The following is a 15,981-nucleotide window of genomic DNA, read 5'->3' on the forward strand; positions in this document are numbered from 1 at the left end:
AGAATTGGCTGGATGGCAGAGCTCAGAGGGTTATGATCAGTGGTGCTGAGTCTAGTTGAAGGCATGTAGCTAGTGGTGTCCCCCAGGGGTCCATACTGGGTCCAGTCCTGTTCAATTTATTCATCAATGACCTCGATGATGGAATAGAGTGCACCTTCAGCAAGTTTGCGGATGACACAAAACTGGGAGGAGTGGCTGATACCCCAGAGGGCTGTGCTGCCATTCAGAGGGACCTGGACAGGCTGGAGAGTTGGCAATGAGAAACCTCATGAAGTTCAACAAAGGCAATTGCAGGGTCCCGCACCTAGGGCGGAATAACCCCATGTACCAGTACAGGCTGGGAGCTGACCTGCTGGAAGGCAACCCTACAGAGAAAGACCTAGGAGTCCTGGTGGACAGCAGGTTAACCCTGAGCCAGCACTGTGCCCTTGTGGCCAAGAAGGCCAATGGTATGCTGGGGTGCATTAGGAAGAGTGTTGCCAGCAAGTTGAGGGAGGTTATCCTGCCCCTCTACTCAGCCCTGGCAAGGGCACACCTGGAGTATTGTGTCCAGTTGTGGGCTCCGCAGTACAAGAGGGACATGGAGCTCCTGGAGGGAGTCCAGTGGAGGGCTACAAAGGTGATTAGGGGATTGGAGCATCTCTCATACAAGGAGAGGCTGGGAGATGTGGGCCTGTTTATCTTGGAGAAGAGAAGACTGAGAGGGGATCTTATCCACATGTACAAATATCTGAAGGGAGGGTGCCAAGAGGAAGGGGCTGGACTCTTTTCAGTGGTGCCCAGTGGACAAGAGGCAATCAGCACAAACTGAAGCATAGGAGGTTCCGGCTCACTATGAGGGGGCACTTCTTTACTGTAAGGGTGACAGAGCACTCGGACTGGTTGCCCAGAGAGGTTGTGGAATCTCCTTCTTTGGAGACTTCCAAAAAAAGTAGTCTCCATCCACCTGGATGTGAGCCTGTGCAATGGGCACTAGGTGACCCTGCTTGGCAGGGGGGTTGGACCAGATGATCTCTAGAGGTCCCTTCCAACCTCAATCATTCTGTGATTCAGTGATTCTGTGATGAGAATTATGTCTTTGGTCTTGTTGGGCTAATGGAAGCTGTGAAGATGGCATGTTTTTGGTGGGAGGACTCACATACCAATACAATACTAGACAGCTTGATGGGTTTACTTGTTTTCCAGGCTATTTTCTAAAGAGAATGCTCAATTTCTATGGAGTTTTTCTTGTGGGAGGTGTATTTTTCTTTACTCCAGTAAGAAGATGAAGTGATTCAGAAGAGAGTCAATTCAGAAATTTGCAATAATGCTTTCTCCTCCTATAGCTGAAAACAGAGTCCACGGGCACAACACATTGAAGAGTATTATACTGAAGCACTGATGCAACCAATGTAAAAGATCCTGAGTAAGTCTCTTTCCTCCCTAAACTTCACCAATATTATTCAATAAGAAATATCCTCCTAGGTTATCAAATGCCGCTGACTTCTTTCATCAATGTGCTCATCTGTCTGCTGCATATCAAGCAGCAGGCAGACCTCTTTTCTGCTGATCTTTTCTGTTCTTTATTCTTCTTAGTTACTCCCTGTTAACTGGCTGACTGTCTCTGCCATATTTTCTTGAATGGCTAGTTCTGATGAAATACAGAAAAACTACACAGGACCCTGTGTTTGTGACATACCAATTGTGCTGAACACCTGCAAAATTCATTGTGCCTCAGTTACCCTGAATTATATAATTTACAGTGAAATGATTTCAACATGAAGGTGGTAAGTATGTAAGCTCTACCCTAGAAAAGCCCATGACTTGCTAAACAAAGGCATCTTCTGGGAGAACTGAGATGTGATTTGAATCTTTTCATGAAGAAGACATTACAGATTTTTCTTGCTATGTCCTTGATAAATGCTTCAGTTCTGAATCTCTTGGTTTAAACGTCTCTGACTCCATATGCATCCTAGATGAGCTGATGATTATCACTGTTTAAAGGGATATAAAAAGAATGTATCTATCAGGTCATCAGGTTCTTCCCTATGTATTTCCACAGCAAGTGCAGGTGGGAGTAAAGACTTAACTGGTCAGTCTTGCAAAGGCATAAGTGCTATTTGGACATGCACAACATCAGAAAGTTATATGTTGCAGGCTGAATGCTGAAGAGCCTGCAGAATCTAAATCTCTCTGAACTTAGGTGGTATATTAGTTTTTAGCATTGTGAATTCTTATTTGGCTCCTAAATCCTGAAGTTCTTATTTAAGTTTCATTCTGAATTATATCCATAGTTATGGAGGACTTCTCTAGAATGCAATGAAATGAGAGTGGATTTGCCATGGTTTGAAAAGGTATTGTAACCTCTGACAGTTGAACTTTTAACATCTAATACAAGCTCTAAGTCACTGAACAGCTTGTGCTGATAATCTTTAGTGACTATATAACTTTCTCTAATGCAAAACTTTTGAGACATACTGTATAACAGAACCACATTTGTATGTGAGGACAAAAACTATAATGTTCCAGAGACTCACTAATGCCTTTTTACTACTTACTTGGATCAGGGCTTGTTTGTTTGTTTGTTTGTTTTTTAATTATCTCCACCTTATCTTTAGTCTTTCTCCATTGTGCCAAATTACAGATTGGATATACGACATGGACTGTGGGTGAGAGCTGGGTTGAAAAATATTATTCTACTAATGGTGCTTGTATGCTCAACCAAAGATCCAGGGTACTAATTACAAAAGAAAACAAAATCTGATAGATATTTATGGTTATGACATTCTTCACTATTTGACAGGAAGTTTTCTGATTTTGTGTCAGCTGTTTAAAGTAAAACTGGATATATAGGCAACATTAGTAGCAATGAGATATTCCTTACCTGCAGTAGTTATGCTCTCCAAGCCCTCCCTCCCCATTGGGATATTTCAAAGTATTATATGGATGCTCAAAGGTCTCATTCCAAAAAAGACAAGGTTTCCCTGCGTATTGGGAGGTCTGGTTCTGAGTGCCACGATAGTCAGCCCCATTTGCTGTATAACATTCTGGGAAGAAATGGAAATGGAAAAAGAGAGAGAGAATGTATGTAGGCTTAGCGTTTGGTTGTTCTTCCCTTATCCTCCACCCTATCTCCAAGAATCCAGTTTCCTTTCAATCAATGTTTCCTGCATTGTATAGGCAGCTAAAGATGTTGCTTGAGATCTACATTTTCTCTTAGAGTCAAACACCTATTGAAGGGATTATGATTTTATTATTTTTACTAAACAATGTATAAGATATCCTGGTTATGGCTGAAGAGTGACTAAGACAATTAAAATACATTTTCTGAGTGAGCAAATTACATTTTGTACTGTTTTCTCTGTTTTACTGGTTAGGCTGAATGTGTAACTTGTTAATTTTCCAAAAAGAAAAGTAAGTGATGTTTTCAGTCTGCCACTTATCAGCATATTGCCCAAATCTCATTCTAGTTTAACTAACTTTGTGAACACCTGTAGTTTATAAAGTGAAAGATTTTGTAGGCATGGATCTTGCAAGCATTTATATCCTGATTTAGAAAAATTCTTATGCATTTTTCCTCTGTACTGAATTTCAGCTGAAAGGGAGCTCCTTGTATACAATATAATCATCATACTCCTATCTGCCATAGCAGCATTTGCATTCAGATTAGAACTTACAAGTCAATATTCTTTTGCTTCACTCACATTTTCTCCTATTTATGATTGTTTTCCTAGCTTCCTAATATTCAGTAAGTTAGAAATCAAAGCAGAGAATGATTTTCTAGTCATGAAATACACTACCCACTTTTCAGCTGAACTACAAATCTCCTGCTGCATGGCTTTGCTCTGTCTTAATAATGACATCTTCTGATCAAATAAATATTCAAAAGCATGCATATTTTTACTTTCTACTAAAAACAGAAAACATTGTTGGACTGTTGCCCTGTAAGGGTGACTGACTACTGGAACAGGTTGCCCAGAGAGGCAGTGGATTCTTCCTCCTTGGAGATATTCAAAAAACACCCTGTGTCCAGGGAAACCTGCTTTAAGTGACCTTGCCTGAACCGAGGGTTTGGACAAAATGACCTCCAGAGGTCCCTTCCAACATCAACCATTCTGTGATTCTGTGACCACCTTCCACAAGTAACCACTGTAAATGAGTCAATCCTATTTATAATTAATACTTGGTAACATTTGTCATCAATGCATTTATTTAAAACTAGTATTAAAATACAACATTCCAATATATAATAAAAATTGCTGTGTTACACTGCTGTAACCATTTCTTAGTACTGCGTAGCATTATTGGGGAAAGTCAGAAACACCTCTTACTAACTACAGGCTGGGCAACATTCTGTTTTATTTGATAGCATTCTCTCTTTTTATCTAGTTCTCTCTCCTGTAACAGCTGCATTTATATTCTACTCTACGGCCCTGAAGGAAAGGGAGAGTGTTCTGCTGTTGTACCAGCCCTGAAGTGCTGTCTGCTCATCTCAGGTGTCCTCGTCAGATGTCCCTTACAAAAGAGGGCTAGAAAGACCCTTAAAAATGTGGTTGCAAATGAAAGAGGAAGAAACTTATCTTAGTCATATTAATCTGTATGCTTTTATTTTTATTTTTTATTTTTCATTTAGAAATACTTTGGCAGAAGGGAAAATATATTATTAAAACCATGCCTTTGAAATCAGTTTAATTTGGGCTCACATATATCAAAATGGTGCAATTATAATGATTATTTTACAGTTCTGTTAAACAGAAAATGAGAGCTGATGGTTTTTGTGCCTTCAGTGTGCATTTTCATGCCTAGGCAAGTTAGAATTTCTTTTAAATGAAACTTTATTGCTGAGGATATATAGAAAACATGTATGCACAGCTATTAATGGATACTGATACCATCTCTGGATAGAAAGCTATCTAATCTAGCAAAACCAAGCTTCAGATTAATACTTATCCTTACTTTAATTTACCTGACCTCATCAGCCATGCAGGTGAGCTACATACATTTACTTCAAAATGCAAATCTGCATTTCCAGTATTCAGGTCACCATAGACATTTTTATAAACACGAAAAAACTTTCAAAGTCACCACATTGTTGCTACTTTCTTCAATAATTCTTTTGCTTTGCAATAAATGTCAAAGTTTTTTCTATGCCATAGAAAAATAAATAGCTGAAAAATATAAGCTGATGAATTTGACAGAAAAGGGAGGAAAACATAATCAAACTGGACAAACTAAATAATGTACAGTATAAACATGCAGTTGTGAGGAGTGATAAACACAGCCAGAAAAGATGTCTTCTTCAGTTTAGTGCTATTACTTTTTTTTCTTCTTTTCAAATCTCAACTAGAAACAATATGTACTAACATATACTCAGAAATGTGAGGAATGCTACAATACCTGAATGTAATGTAGCACACAGACTAAACTGAAGTTAACATCAGGCCATTTGAGGCTCTGCTAAGACTGGCACATGCTTTAACTTGAAGTAGCAACTGCCTTTCATTTTCATGTTCATTTTTTCTTATTTTTTGAATGGCTTTCTTCAAACTTCATTGCACTAGTACTTTAAGGATATTGTATGGAAGGAAGAGTCAGAGCTCGCTTCATTCCTTTTAGCTATAGTGTTCTGTTCTCAAGATAACAGGTATCTGTAACAGTGCTTCCTTCGTTTCTTTGCCTGGCCAAGGCATTTGGGGAAAATGAGCCAGCTGAGCTGTAGTGAAGCTCCCCTGGTTTTGTTGGCATTTTTGTTAGATGTGGAAAGGGGAGTGAGTGAGATACCATATAAAATGATCAATTATCACAGAAAACCTGAAATTAAAACTTTATTTTAAATTATGGCATTTAGCAGTTGTTATCAAATGAAATACATACCTTTTTTTTTTTTCTTAGAGGCAATCTGGTAGGAAATTTTCATTTAGTTCACCTCAGTCCTACTCTCTTTTACCTTAAACAATCATCTTTGAGATATACTGAGATATACTTTGTGTGGTTTTCTATAAAATTCCTAGTAACATTGCTCCAGATCCCTCAGCATATTCAGTATCTTGGCAGTAAATAGCTGAGTTCTTCCATTTAGCATACATAGCAATTTCTCTGTATGTTCTGCATGACAGCCAAGACACTACCTTAGAGATCTCAATATGAAATTAATATTCAGTGTATTAAAGGTGAGAAGTGAATGTTTTACCTGCAGGCTGTACTTTCAAGACAAAAGCCCTAAGAGATTCTACAGAAGAGCAGGTTAGAAACTTTGTCCTTATTTTTGTCTCACACTACTGCTGCAATGATTCTGTGAAAAGACAGTCTTAAAAGGTCAGACAGATTTGTCTGCACAAAACTAATCCAAATGAGATCATCTAAATGAAACAGTCAGGAAAGAGTAGATTTAACAGTATTAGTAAAAACAGTTGGGCTTACTCAAATTACCTGATTTATGTTTGGTAGATTATGATCATATAGAAAAAAGGGGAAACAAACAAACAAACAACAACAACAACAAAAAACAGCAGGAAAGGACTGGAGTGTCATTGTGGTTGACAGATTTGTCACGATTCCTGCTCATGCATCCAAGGCTCAGTTTAAATCATCCTTCCAACCATAAACCTGTATTAAATCACCAGATTTTTTAGAAAGTACCCAGAGAAATCTGTGACAAGTCCAAGTTTGAAGTCTACAGACTTCTCGTATTTCTATTATGCTAGTCATCTGGGTTTCAGACAATATCTGAAGTAGAAGCTTGTGTCAAATCCATGATTAAAATCGAAGTGTCCATGATGATTTCACTCTATTAACTACCTAATGACCCTGTTGCGTCTACTGTATGGTGGAGAAGTCTGCAAACAGCAGTAAGCAGAGACAGACCCATTGCAGAGGTTTTATTCATGAAAAGCTGAAAGGTTACAACAGGTCCTGTTCAGGATAATGCTTATGAGACTCAGTGAGAAAACATGGGCAGCAGTGTGCTGTCAGGACTGTTTTTTTCCCAATACATCTGGTGCCATGATTGACAGAAAAATAACTTTTTTTAAATGAATACTGAGACTAGATAAGTACATTTTGAGTGGCAACTGCTAGAAACAAAAAGCAGAAAATAAGCCTGGGGATGGTTGTCCACCATGAGTGAATGCTCAGTGTGAGATACAGGTTCACAATTAGTTTTATTAGAGCCAGATCAACATTTGGAAGATCAAACAGCAGCTGTAGTAGAAATTTTTTCCATCTGTCTCAGTTTCTTCTTCTTCAGTGTAGGGACCTTACAATGATCATTTATGCCTTTGTTACTTTGGAACTGTACGACTGCCTGCACTCCACATGGGCACCACTTTAAAATCATTTGCAAAATTAAGGTAGTGCAGAATATAACAGACTGACTGCTATACAGAATGAACCACTACTGATAAAACACTGAAATTTCCAAGTCTATATTAGCTTCCAATGATTTTCTAAGATGGACATACAAATATTGGTCTTAATCTCTGAAGTCCTTGATAGCAAGAAGCCCAGTTACCTGAGAAATTCTATATTTCATGCCTCATCATGATTGATGGAAATAGTACAAACATTTTAATTTCATCTGCAGTCTTCTCGGTACAAATGAGAGGAAAAGTAAAGAAAACAGCTACTCAAGCACTCTTCCTCTTCTGGCTGAGAAATAGGAAATCTCTGATCATTCCTCAAAGTCCATCACTTCTCAAAAACATATATTTAGTAATATTATAAATTGCAGACTGAAGAGATGGAGATTCAGGATGGTTTAAATGACATCTTAGAGTACACTTGTAAGTTTGGGGTGCATACATAACTTTCATGGGAGACGGAAAATTCAGAATAACAAGCTCATTACTATTTCACTGAAAAAAAAAATTTACTGGATTTATTTGCTTTAAGTTCTGGAAGCTACTTAGAGTGCTAACTAGTGGCAGGAGACATTAAAGGTTAACAACAATTATCAACTGAAAACTAGCCTACACAGGCCAAAAATTATCCTACCAGCAACAATCAAAAAAGAAGAAAGGTTTTATTTTAATAATCTGCAGATAAACGAATAATGAAAGGTAAATTAAAATGGCTGCTATTTAAGTATTAGGTTTCATTACAGTGGCGTGATAGCCAGAACTTTGAATGTTCTGTGAGGCTCAAGCAAGAAATAAAGATACCTAGAATTTACATAGATAAGAGTATGGAACCAAAGGTGCCAGGCCTGATAATGACTAGGTGTCAGTTGCTTGATGCATTTGTTTTAATAGTGGTTTAAGAATAGTTTTAGGCCATTTCCATTCTACCAAAGTGTTCTAGTTCTTGCGGGAGTCTGCAATTTGAGCACTCCTCCTTAAATGAAAGCACTCTATCTAGGTGCAGATGGCAACAGTTACAGGCACTAACCAGATGCTGCAGTCTCTAATTTGATTGAAAGGGTATAATTAGACAGCAGAAACACTTCAATGAGAGAGTAATGCACAGAGGAAAGGACAGAAACCACTTAACTGATGCCAAGATACCCCTGCAGTAACAGAGGCAGGGGCCCACAGATGGAAAGGGCAGAACACCCAAATTACCTTCCTCTGATGAGAGCATTTTTGTTTCCTTATGGATATGTGAGTAGAGATTCTATTATCATAGGTTGCCACAGTTCTTCATGTGGGAACACTGATTAAAACCAGAAGAAGCTTCAGGAGATCAAAGAGACAAATATGGCTTCTGTGGTCATTATTAAAAATATTTTTAGGAGTGCAATGGTCTTCTCTGAAATGCAGTTTTATCAATTTAACCAAATGTTCATTTGCATATTTTCATATGATTGGTCTGAAAAATCTTATTCTATATTATGTTATGATGTAAAATAAATGAATCTGAGTAGTATAGAACTGTTTTATACCTCCCCAGCTGAAAAATTAGTGTAGTATTTTTAGATTTCAATACTTTGCTACTAAAATTAATACAAATGTAAAAAAAAATATATCCTTATAAAATCTACCATACTTGGGTACATGTACTGTAACAGAGGAAACAAACAAACAAACAAACAAAAAACAGCAGACATGAACTAAAGAAAAAACACAGGAAGGAATGATCTTTGTTTAAAATTGCGATTTTCAAAATTGCTAGAAAATAACTCCTCATTTGTTCAGTCAACGACTATAAGTCTGATGTGATGCTACGAGAGCACTCAGTTAGCTGAAAATTTCTCCTATGCAGTATAGGGTCGTTCTGTACATGGTTTAAAAATCTCTCTCATGCTACATAGCCACAGAGACACACACAAATAATCTTTTGAGGTCCTCATCTGCAATAAAATAGTCTTATTTAGTGTTGGTCCAAAGCAGACAGTAGTTACAGTGAACACTCACCTGACATTTGATCAAACCTTGTCTTAAGTATCCGTCTGCACAGTAAATATGAGCCTGGGAATGTACAGATATGCAGTTCCATGCTTGTGCTCCCAGGCAGTGAATGAGTTATAAGCGAGCTTGCTATTCTTGGGAAAATTTGATTACTGACCTTCAATCTAATCACTTTTTCATCATATTTGCCTTTTCTGTTTTTTTTTTTTTTTTTTAATCTGAAAATATGCTATCTGAATGGCCAGTTGGAGCAAGCAAATTAGGATATGAGCATGAGCAGCTCATTACTTCTAATGCTTAAAAGTATGTATTTTGCATGTTCTTTTCTTCTTTTTTTTCTTTTTTTTTTTAATTCATACAATACAAACATGCTATATTAGTCACAACTTTGTAGCTGTTGGCTGGTTCTCAGCAGCAAGATAATATAAACACACTTGCTTGGCTTGTGATTCTTTATCACTGGAAGTTAGAATGTATGATGTAGCCCCAGAGGAATTTCTGTTCCTTAATACACTCATTCATTTTCTGTGTGAAGTTTTAAAACTGTTGTTCCACTGTCAAGCATGGCAGACTGAATCCCTCTGGAAATTTTACCAGGATGGGCTATAACCACTGTGCGGATGGAGGGAGTGGTAAATTGCACAACCACTATGGTGTGATATGACAAAGAATGCAAGTTTTGCAGCTGGCAGCATGAAATCTCTGCCTTCTTCCCACTTCTTTGGCTCCACCCTACTGAAATCCATTCACATAACTCTGGACTTTGAGTTACACTCTATGCATGTACAAGCATGATATGCTGAAGTATCTGGACTGACTATTTCACTTTGTATCCGTCTAGTTAGAAATGCTTTCTTGGATATTTGCATGACAACTGCTCCAGGCATATCAAGTGGAACTGTTTAACTGTATCAGTGAGACATAGGCAGATAAAGATTACAAGAGATACGAGGTTTGTAAGACAAGGCTGAAACAGCAGTTTAAAAGGAAAGACTCAGCTGGGAAGGACAAGGACATAGTGATCCACTATTGCTAAACAGGAAGATAACAGAGAAAGGAAGATAACAGAGAAAGGAAGATAACAGAGAAAGGAAGAGAAGACTGACAATCATATAAATTTCTGACTGGGAAATTAAATGAACAATGTAAATACAGAAACTAAAAGTGACAATATATTGCACTATGTAGAATAATATTTGTTCAATGAAACTAATATGTGACACAGACTTCAATTTCTTTGTCTTTGTAATACAAAAATCACCAAATTCAGACAGTCCTTTAATGATAGGCAATCCATTACCCGTCTCTAATTTCTGATTCACTTGACAAACGTGGTGTGACTGAAGTTTGAATGCTGCAAATTTCAGTATTTGAATTAATAGAAACTCTTAGACATCACACAGTGAAGCAGAAACACTGTGAAAAGTAGCACAGTACTATATGCAAAAAAAATATTGTTAACTCAATCTGTTGTCAATACAAGCCGTTTTTCATAAGGCAATTCCAGAAATTAAAGATTCTCCCTGTCTTAGGAAATGATGGTGTGATGCAGTCCGTATTTTGTCTGCATCTTTTACAATAAATGTATGAAGACATGTATTCAATAAAAATAAATAAATAAACAAATAAACAAACAAATAAATAAAAGAACAGGCCTTAAAAACACACTATATGACAAACTGCCTTACGAAAGAAATATTAACATTTGTCATTTCAGAATTCTGCTAGCTTTGAATGCAACTTGATCCAGCTGATCCCATTTCAGTCCTATGGGATGAAGGGTGAGGAAAAAGATTCTGAGGTACAGTTTGCACAGATTAACAACTCTGCAGATTTTGTACATGCCATATTGTACATGCCATACCAATTAGAGGTCATTACTGAAGAGCAGATGTGCACTGTTTTCAGGTTCATTAGCAGAAGACAGGTAGGTGGCTGTGCTTCCTAGATCCATTATCCTTTGCTACCAATTCACCCAGTGTAACATTCATTTTTTCCCCTGACAGTTGCTTGTGCTCAGGCACCTCTGTTACCATTAGTGGCTGTGAATACATGCAGTTAGAGGTTGGCTAAAGCATGGAAGTGCAGTTGCATAAACAGACTCCTCTAAATTGCCTATGAACCAAACATTCGTACAGGGATATATCCTCCACTTGCTCATGTGCAGCCTGCTGTGAAGAATACAGTCACCTGTGCAATGTATTCTGTCCACAGTTCAGCTCAGAAACCTTAAAAGATGACATGCTCCAACTCAAGTAAATGAAGGATTACCTTCTCTGTGCAACATGCATGGCCTGATTGTACTGGGAACAGACCAGTAGACATGGTCTAGGTATATCCTTGTCTAGGCTGTTCTCTTCTGAGATGTTGTGAAGTTTACACTTTGAGTTCTCTTTCTGGTAAAAAAAGGTGTTGTTTTTTTTTTTCTTTTTAAAGAAAATTGATGTAAATCTTTCCCAAATCTAATTAAGTGCACCTACAAAAACTTCAAAATGAGAAAATATCTGTTCATGGCTAAAGGAGCAAATTATATATATATAATATATAAAAAATAATAATAATAAGGGTTAGAATATGCAAAACATATCCAGGAGGACCATGCATATGACGGCTGTGGCACTGTGACCATCCAGAACAGCCACTCTAAATCTTGCGAAGCAGGACTAGTGTTTACCAGAGTGGTACTTGAAATGATCAGTACCAACTGAAGTGAGAACAAAAAGGTGCAGAGAAATTTTAAGTGAAAAATCACTGAAGAACTCACTAACCATCCGCGAAAATTCAGGCTTCACAGATTGCTTGGCTGAACGAGAGGTGTCTGTGACTGGCAGGGAGCTGAGGCAGCATGCTACATAGAGGTGAGATGGCCACCGTCCAAGCTCTGGCTCCGTGGCCCCAGTTCTGCCCTGCTGCCACTAATTATTTCATTTCCCAGTGAGTAAGTGTACCCAGGCCCTGCACTCCTCTCTCCCTGCAGATGCCTCTGTCCTGTAGACCTAGCCACCAAACCACTTCGTTAGAGAAATGTGCTGCATACACTTTCATACGGTGTTCCAGACTCCCATCTCTGCGAGCAAAGGGAGATCCGCAAATACCGATGCGCTACAAACAGCGCACGAAAATACACCCGAAAATACATCTTAGTACGAGCAGCTTCGAGCCGTGCACCGGGCTGGTGAGCCGGAAGGGATGTCGTCGCGAACTCCAGGAGGTGCTGCCGGGCGGCAGAGCCGTGCCGCGGCGGGCTGCGTGCCAGCTGCAAGTCTGCAGAGTTCGGGAGCACACCGGGCAGCTCTCTTGCCACTCAGCCCCGCGAGAAGACCGTGGAGCAGCCCCAAACGCACTCCCCTTCCCCGTTCCGCGCTAAGCGTCACTCACCGGAGAGAACGGGCTCGCGGCAGCAGCTCAGCGCCAGCCCTGAGAAGGCCAGAACGGCGGCGAGGGCGGGGGGCTCCATGGCAAGGGGCCGCCGGGCCGCGCCGCGCTGGCAGGCGGCAGCCGCAGCGCTCCCGGGGCAGAGGTGGTTGCGGACGGCCGTGAAGAGCGCAAAGTGCGGGAAGCGGAGGCCCTACTGCATGTGTCCTGTAACTGCGCCCCAGCGAGGTGCCGAGTGGCAGATGAGGGATCCTATTACCAGCCATGTGACAGGAAAGGATAAGAAACCAACATCCCAACCTGCTGGTCCTGCTGCATCAGAGGATCGCGGAACTGCTGCTTTTACGTCTGACACCGACGGGTTTGGGCTGCTGGTGCTCGCTCCGGGTGCCAGCACAGGGGCTCCGCGGAGCCCTCCTCGCGAGCAGAGCCGCCTGTCCGCCAGCGAGGCAGCGGCGGGGCCACCCCCGGCAACAGCCCCGGCACCAGCCCCGGCACCGCCCAGCGAGCCGTGTGTCTCCCTCGGCATCCCCCTCTGGCCTCTCGCAGACAGTCCCCCGACTGTGGCCGCGGAAGATACGCGGCATAGCCCGTCAGCCCCGCGGCCCAGCCGAGGGCTCTGGCTACGGCCAGCCACTGTCCCGGCCCCGCGCTCGGCCTCTGCTAGGCTGGGGTCCCATGGGGACTGCCTGCCAGCAGATGGGAGCATGCAGATACAGCGTGTCTCTCTTTCCTGCGGGGAAGAGCGCGGGAAGGAGAAAGAACGCCGGTCTCGCACGGTCGCTCTGCGGGGGCACGGTGGGGCCGCGAGGGGCGCGCGGTAGGGCCGTGTGCTCCGTGAGCTCCGTGAGCGTCTACGAGGGCGGTGAGGTGGCAGCCCCACGCGGTGCGATGCGGGAGAGTCGCTCTGAAGTTGCAGAAAGGCACGTCCCGCCCAACGGAGAGGACGGGACGGTGAAACTATATTGGTGCGGCCCGTGCACAGAAGGCGCGGGGAGGAACGACTGCAGGCGGACCGCAGCTCCTTGCGTGGCCCGGAGACGCGGCACGGACACGGACGCGGGGACTCGCGAAGATGCATACGGACAGGAACACGCGAACACACGCACGAACACACACACGCACAGAGATAGGCAGAGACAAACACATGGACAAACGCATGCGTACACGCGGACAGGGAGACGAGACGCCACAGTGAACACGGAACAGAACACGGAACCGAATGAAAAAGCTCAGTGTAGCTATCTGAAAATGGTGAATACAAATGCAGGGCTAGCTTTTTTTTTTTTTTTTTAATCTACATGAGGGCAGCAAAGGTGTTTCTTTGTCAAGATGGAACATTATGAAGCTGTATTTTAGACTTCTGCAAAGGTTTCTTAACTGACCTGTTTGACTTTTCAGCAATGCCAGTGCTCCATTGCTAAAACCAACCACCCAAACAAACAAACAAACAAAAAAACATAGCAACAGACAACAAACAACACCAACAAGGAAAATAAATTAAAAACAAACAAACAAACAAAAAAAACCCACCACTTAAAACAACAGAAAAGTTAAACTTGCTTTGTCAGGAATAGAAAGAGTGCAAACATTCTTGTCCTTACAGTTTCCCTATACCCATAGACCCATGTCCCTGTAGACCCATTTTACTGCTCTGAAAGAGGAACCAACCAAATATGGGTTTTATGCTTTAGCTGTTACATCAGTACATGCTATGGTACATCTCACTTTTAGTATGCAGAAACATCCCATCATACACAGCTGTAATGTTGTTTTTGAGGTGAAAAATATGCTAATAATCTATTTTGTTTGTTGTGAGATATATAAAAAACAGGAACAACAACAAAAAAAGATTGCATACCAACATTAGATTTACATGTATATTTTAATATCATAGCATAATGATGTCATATTCTTATTTCTTTGAGCCAAATTCCTACTCAATGTAGAACTTTTTAAGCTTATGAAATAATGAAAAACAGTAGCAGTGTCCTGCTAGATAATGTTAAGCTTTTTCTGGGGTTTGTTTTTTAATAGTGAATGCTGAAATATTTAGTTCCTCCTTATGAATACAATATATATATGTATGTTCAGTTACTTGGCTCAAGCATTCTGCTGAAATTCTTGATTCTGAGCTGTGGTTGGACAAGCACTCTGGGAGCATATGTTATTTTGTCACTACTTGAACATATGGGTCTGTATATGTAAATATGCACAGATACATACGTATATATATATATCTCCCTCTCTCTCAGCAAAGGAATTAGAGATTGCTATGATGGGAGTGTTTCCAAGGCTGACCAGAAGGAACAGCTGGGGCACACTGTTTTTACCACTGCTTTGTTTATTGTGGGCTAAACCAGATAATTCTGATTCATATAAATTAATTGTGTTCTGAAATTAACATACATTTTTTTCAGGAGTATGTCCAGACTCCAATTTATTTCATATATTCCCATCCCAGTCTGAGTTACTGACATGAAGTGTCATTCATTTACAAATCTGTTTGTGCATGCAGCACTACCTTGTGGTACATGCTGTCTAACAGTATATGAAACAATGCTTCTTTGTGATTTAATGACTAATAAAATTCTCCTCTCCAAGGGCTGAGACCTCACTGTATAACCCAGTCACCCAATTTTGATTTCATTTTATCTGGCAGCCTGTTCATTAAGGCTGCTAGAACATAGAAGGCTTACACATTTTTAACACTGTATTGATTTTGAAGCTCACACAATCAACTTCATATACCTCCAAAAGCCCACTTCAGTCTTCCAGCACTCCTAGGCAAAAATCACCTTTTTTCATTCTGCACCCCACATTCTCCACCAACCATTTATACACATGGTTGGTATGTGTGTGTACATCAGTTGCAATAATTTGTTTTTAATCTGTAGCACACTGGCAGCAGCCAGCTAGTTTGTTACTTATGATCATTCACCAGTCTTTCTTTCTCTCTTTCTCTCTTTTTTCTCTCTCTCTCTTTCTTTCTCTTTCCCTCTTTTTTCTCTCTCTTTCTTTCTCTCTTTCCCTCTTTTTTCTCTCTCTCTCTTTCTTTCTCTTTCCCTCTTTTTTCTCTCTCTCTCTTTCTTTCTCTCTTTCCCTCTTTTTTCTCTCTCTCTCTTTCTTTCTCTCTTTCCCTTCCTTCCTTCCTCCCTCCCTCTTTCCTTTCCTTTCCTTTCCTTTCCTTCTCTTTCCTTTCCCTTTCCTTTCCTTTCCTTTCCTTTCCTTTCCTTTCCTTTCCTTTCCTTTCCTTTCCTTTCCTTTCCTTTCCTTTCCTTTC

At 40.5% G+C, this 15,981-nt stretch overlaps 1 protein-coding gene across 5 annotated transcripts in view; it reads right to left on the minus strand.

The window, feature by feature from the left end:
• Window positions 1–13,786, minus strand: part of KREMEN1 (kringle containing transmembrane protein 1) — a 36,985-nt gene extending 23,199 nt beyond the window's left edge. For 3 of the 5 annotated variants that reach the window (XM_040576658.1, XM_040576657.1, XM_040576656.1), the window contains exons 1-2: window positions 12,702–13,786; window positions 2,864–3,026 (exon numbers count right to left, since the gene is read on the minus strand). In XM_040576658.1, coding sequence (XP_040432592.1) covers window positions 2,864–3,026; window positions 12,702–12,780 — 242 coding nt within the window. In that variant the 5' untranslated portion in view covers window positions 12,781–13,786. Of the gene's footprint in view, window positions 1–2,863; window positions 3,027–9,329; window positions 9,440–12,701 lie in introns of those variants that run through there. The other 2 variants (XM_040576654.1, XM_040576653.1) reach the window with 1 other exon arrangement.
• Between the last annotated feature and the right edge of the window lie 2,195 nt (window positions 13,787–15,981).

The sequence above is a fragment of the Cygnus olor genome, chromosome 17 (assembly GCF_009769625.2).
Source record: "Cygnus olor isolate bCygOlo1 chromosome 17, bCygOlo1.pri.v2, whole genome shotgun sequence".
Lineage (NCBI taxonomy): Eukaryota > Metazoa > Chordata > Aves > Anseriformes > Anatidae > Cygnus > Cygnus olor.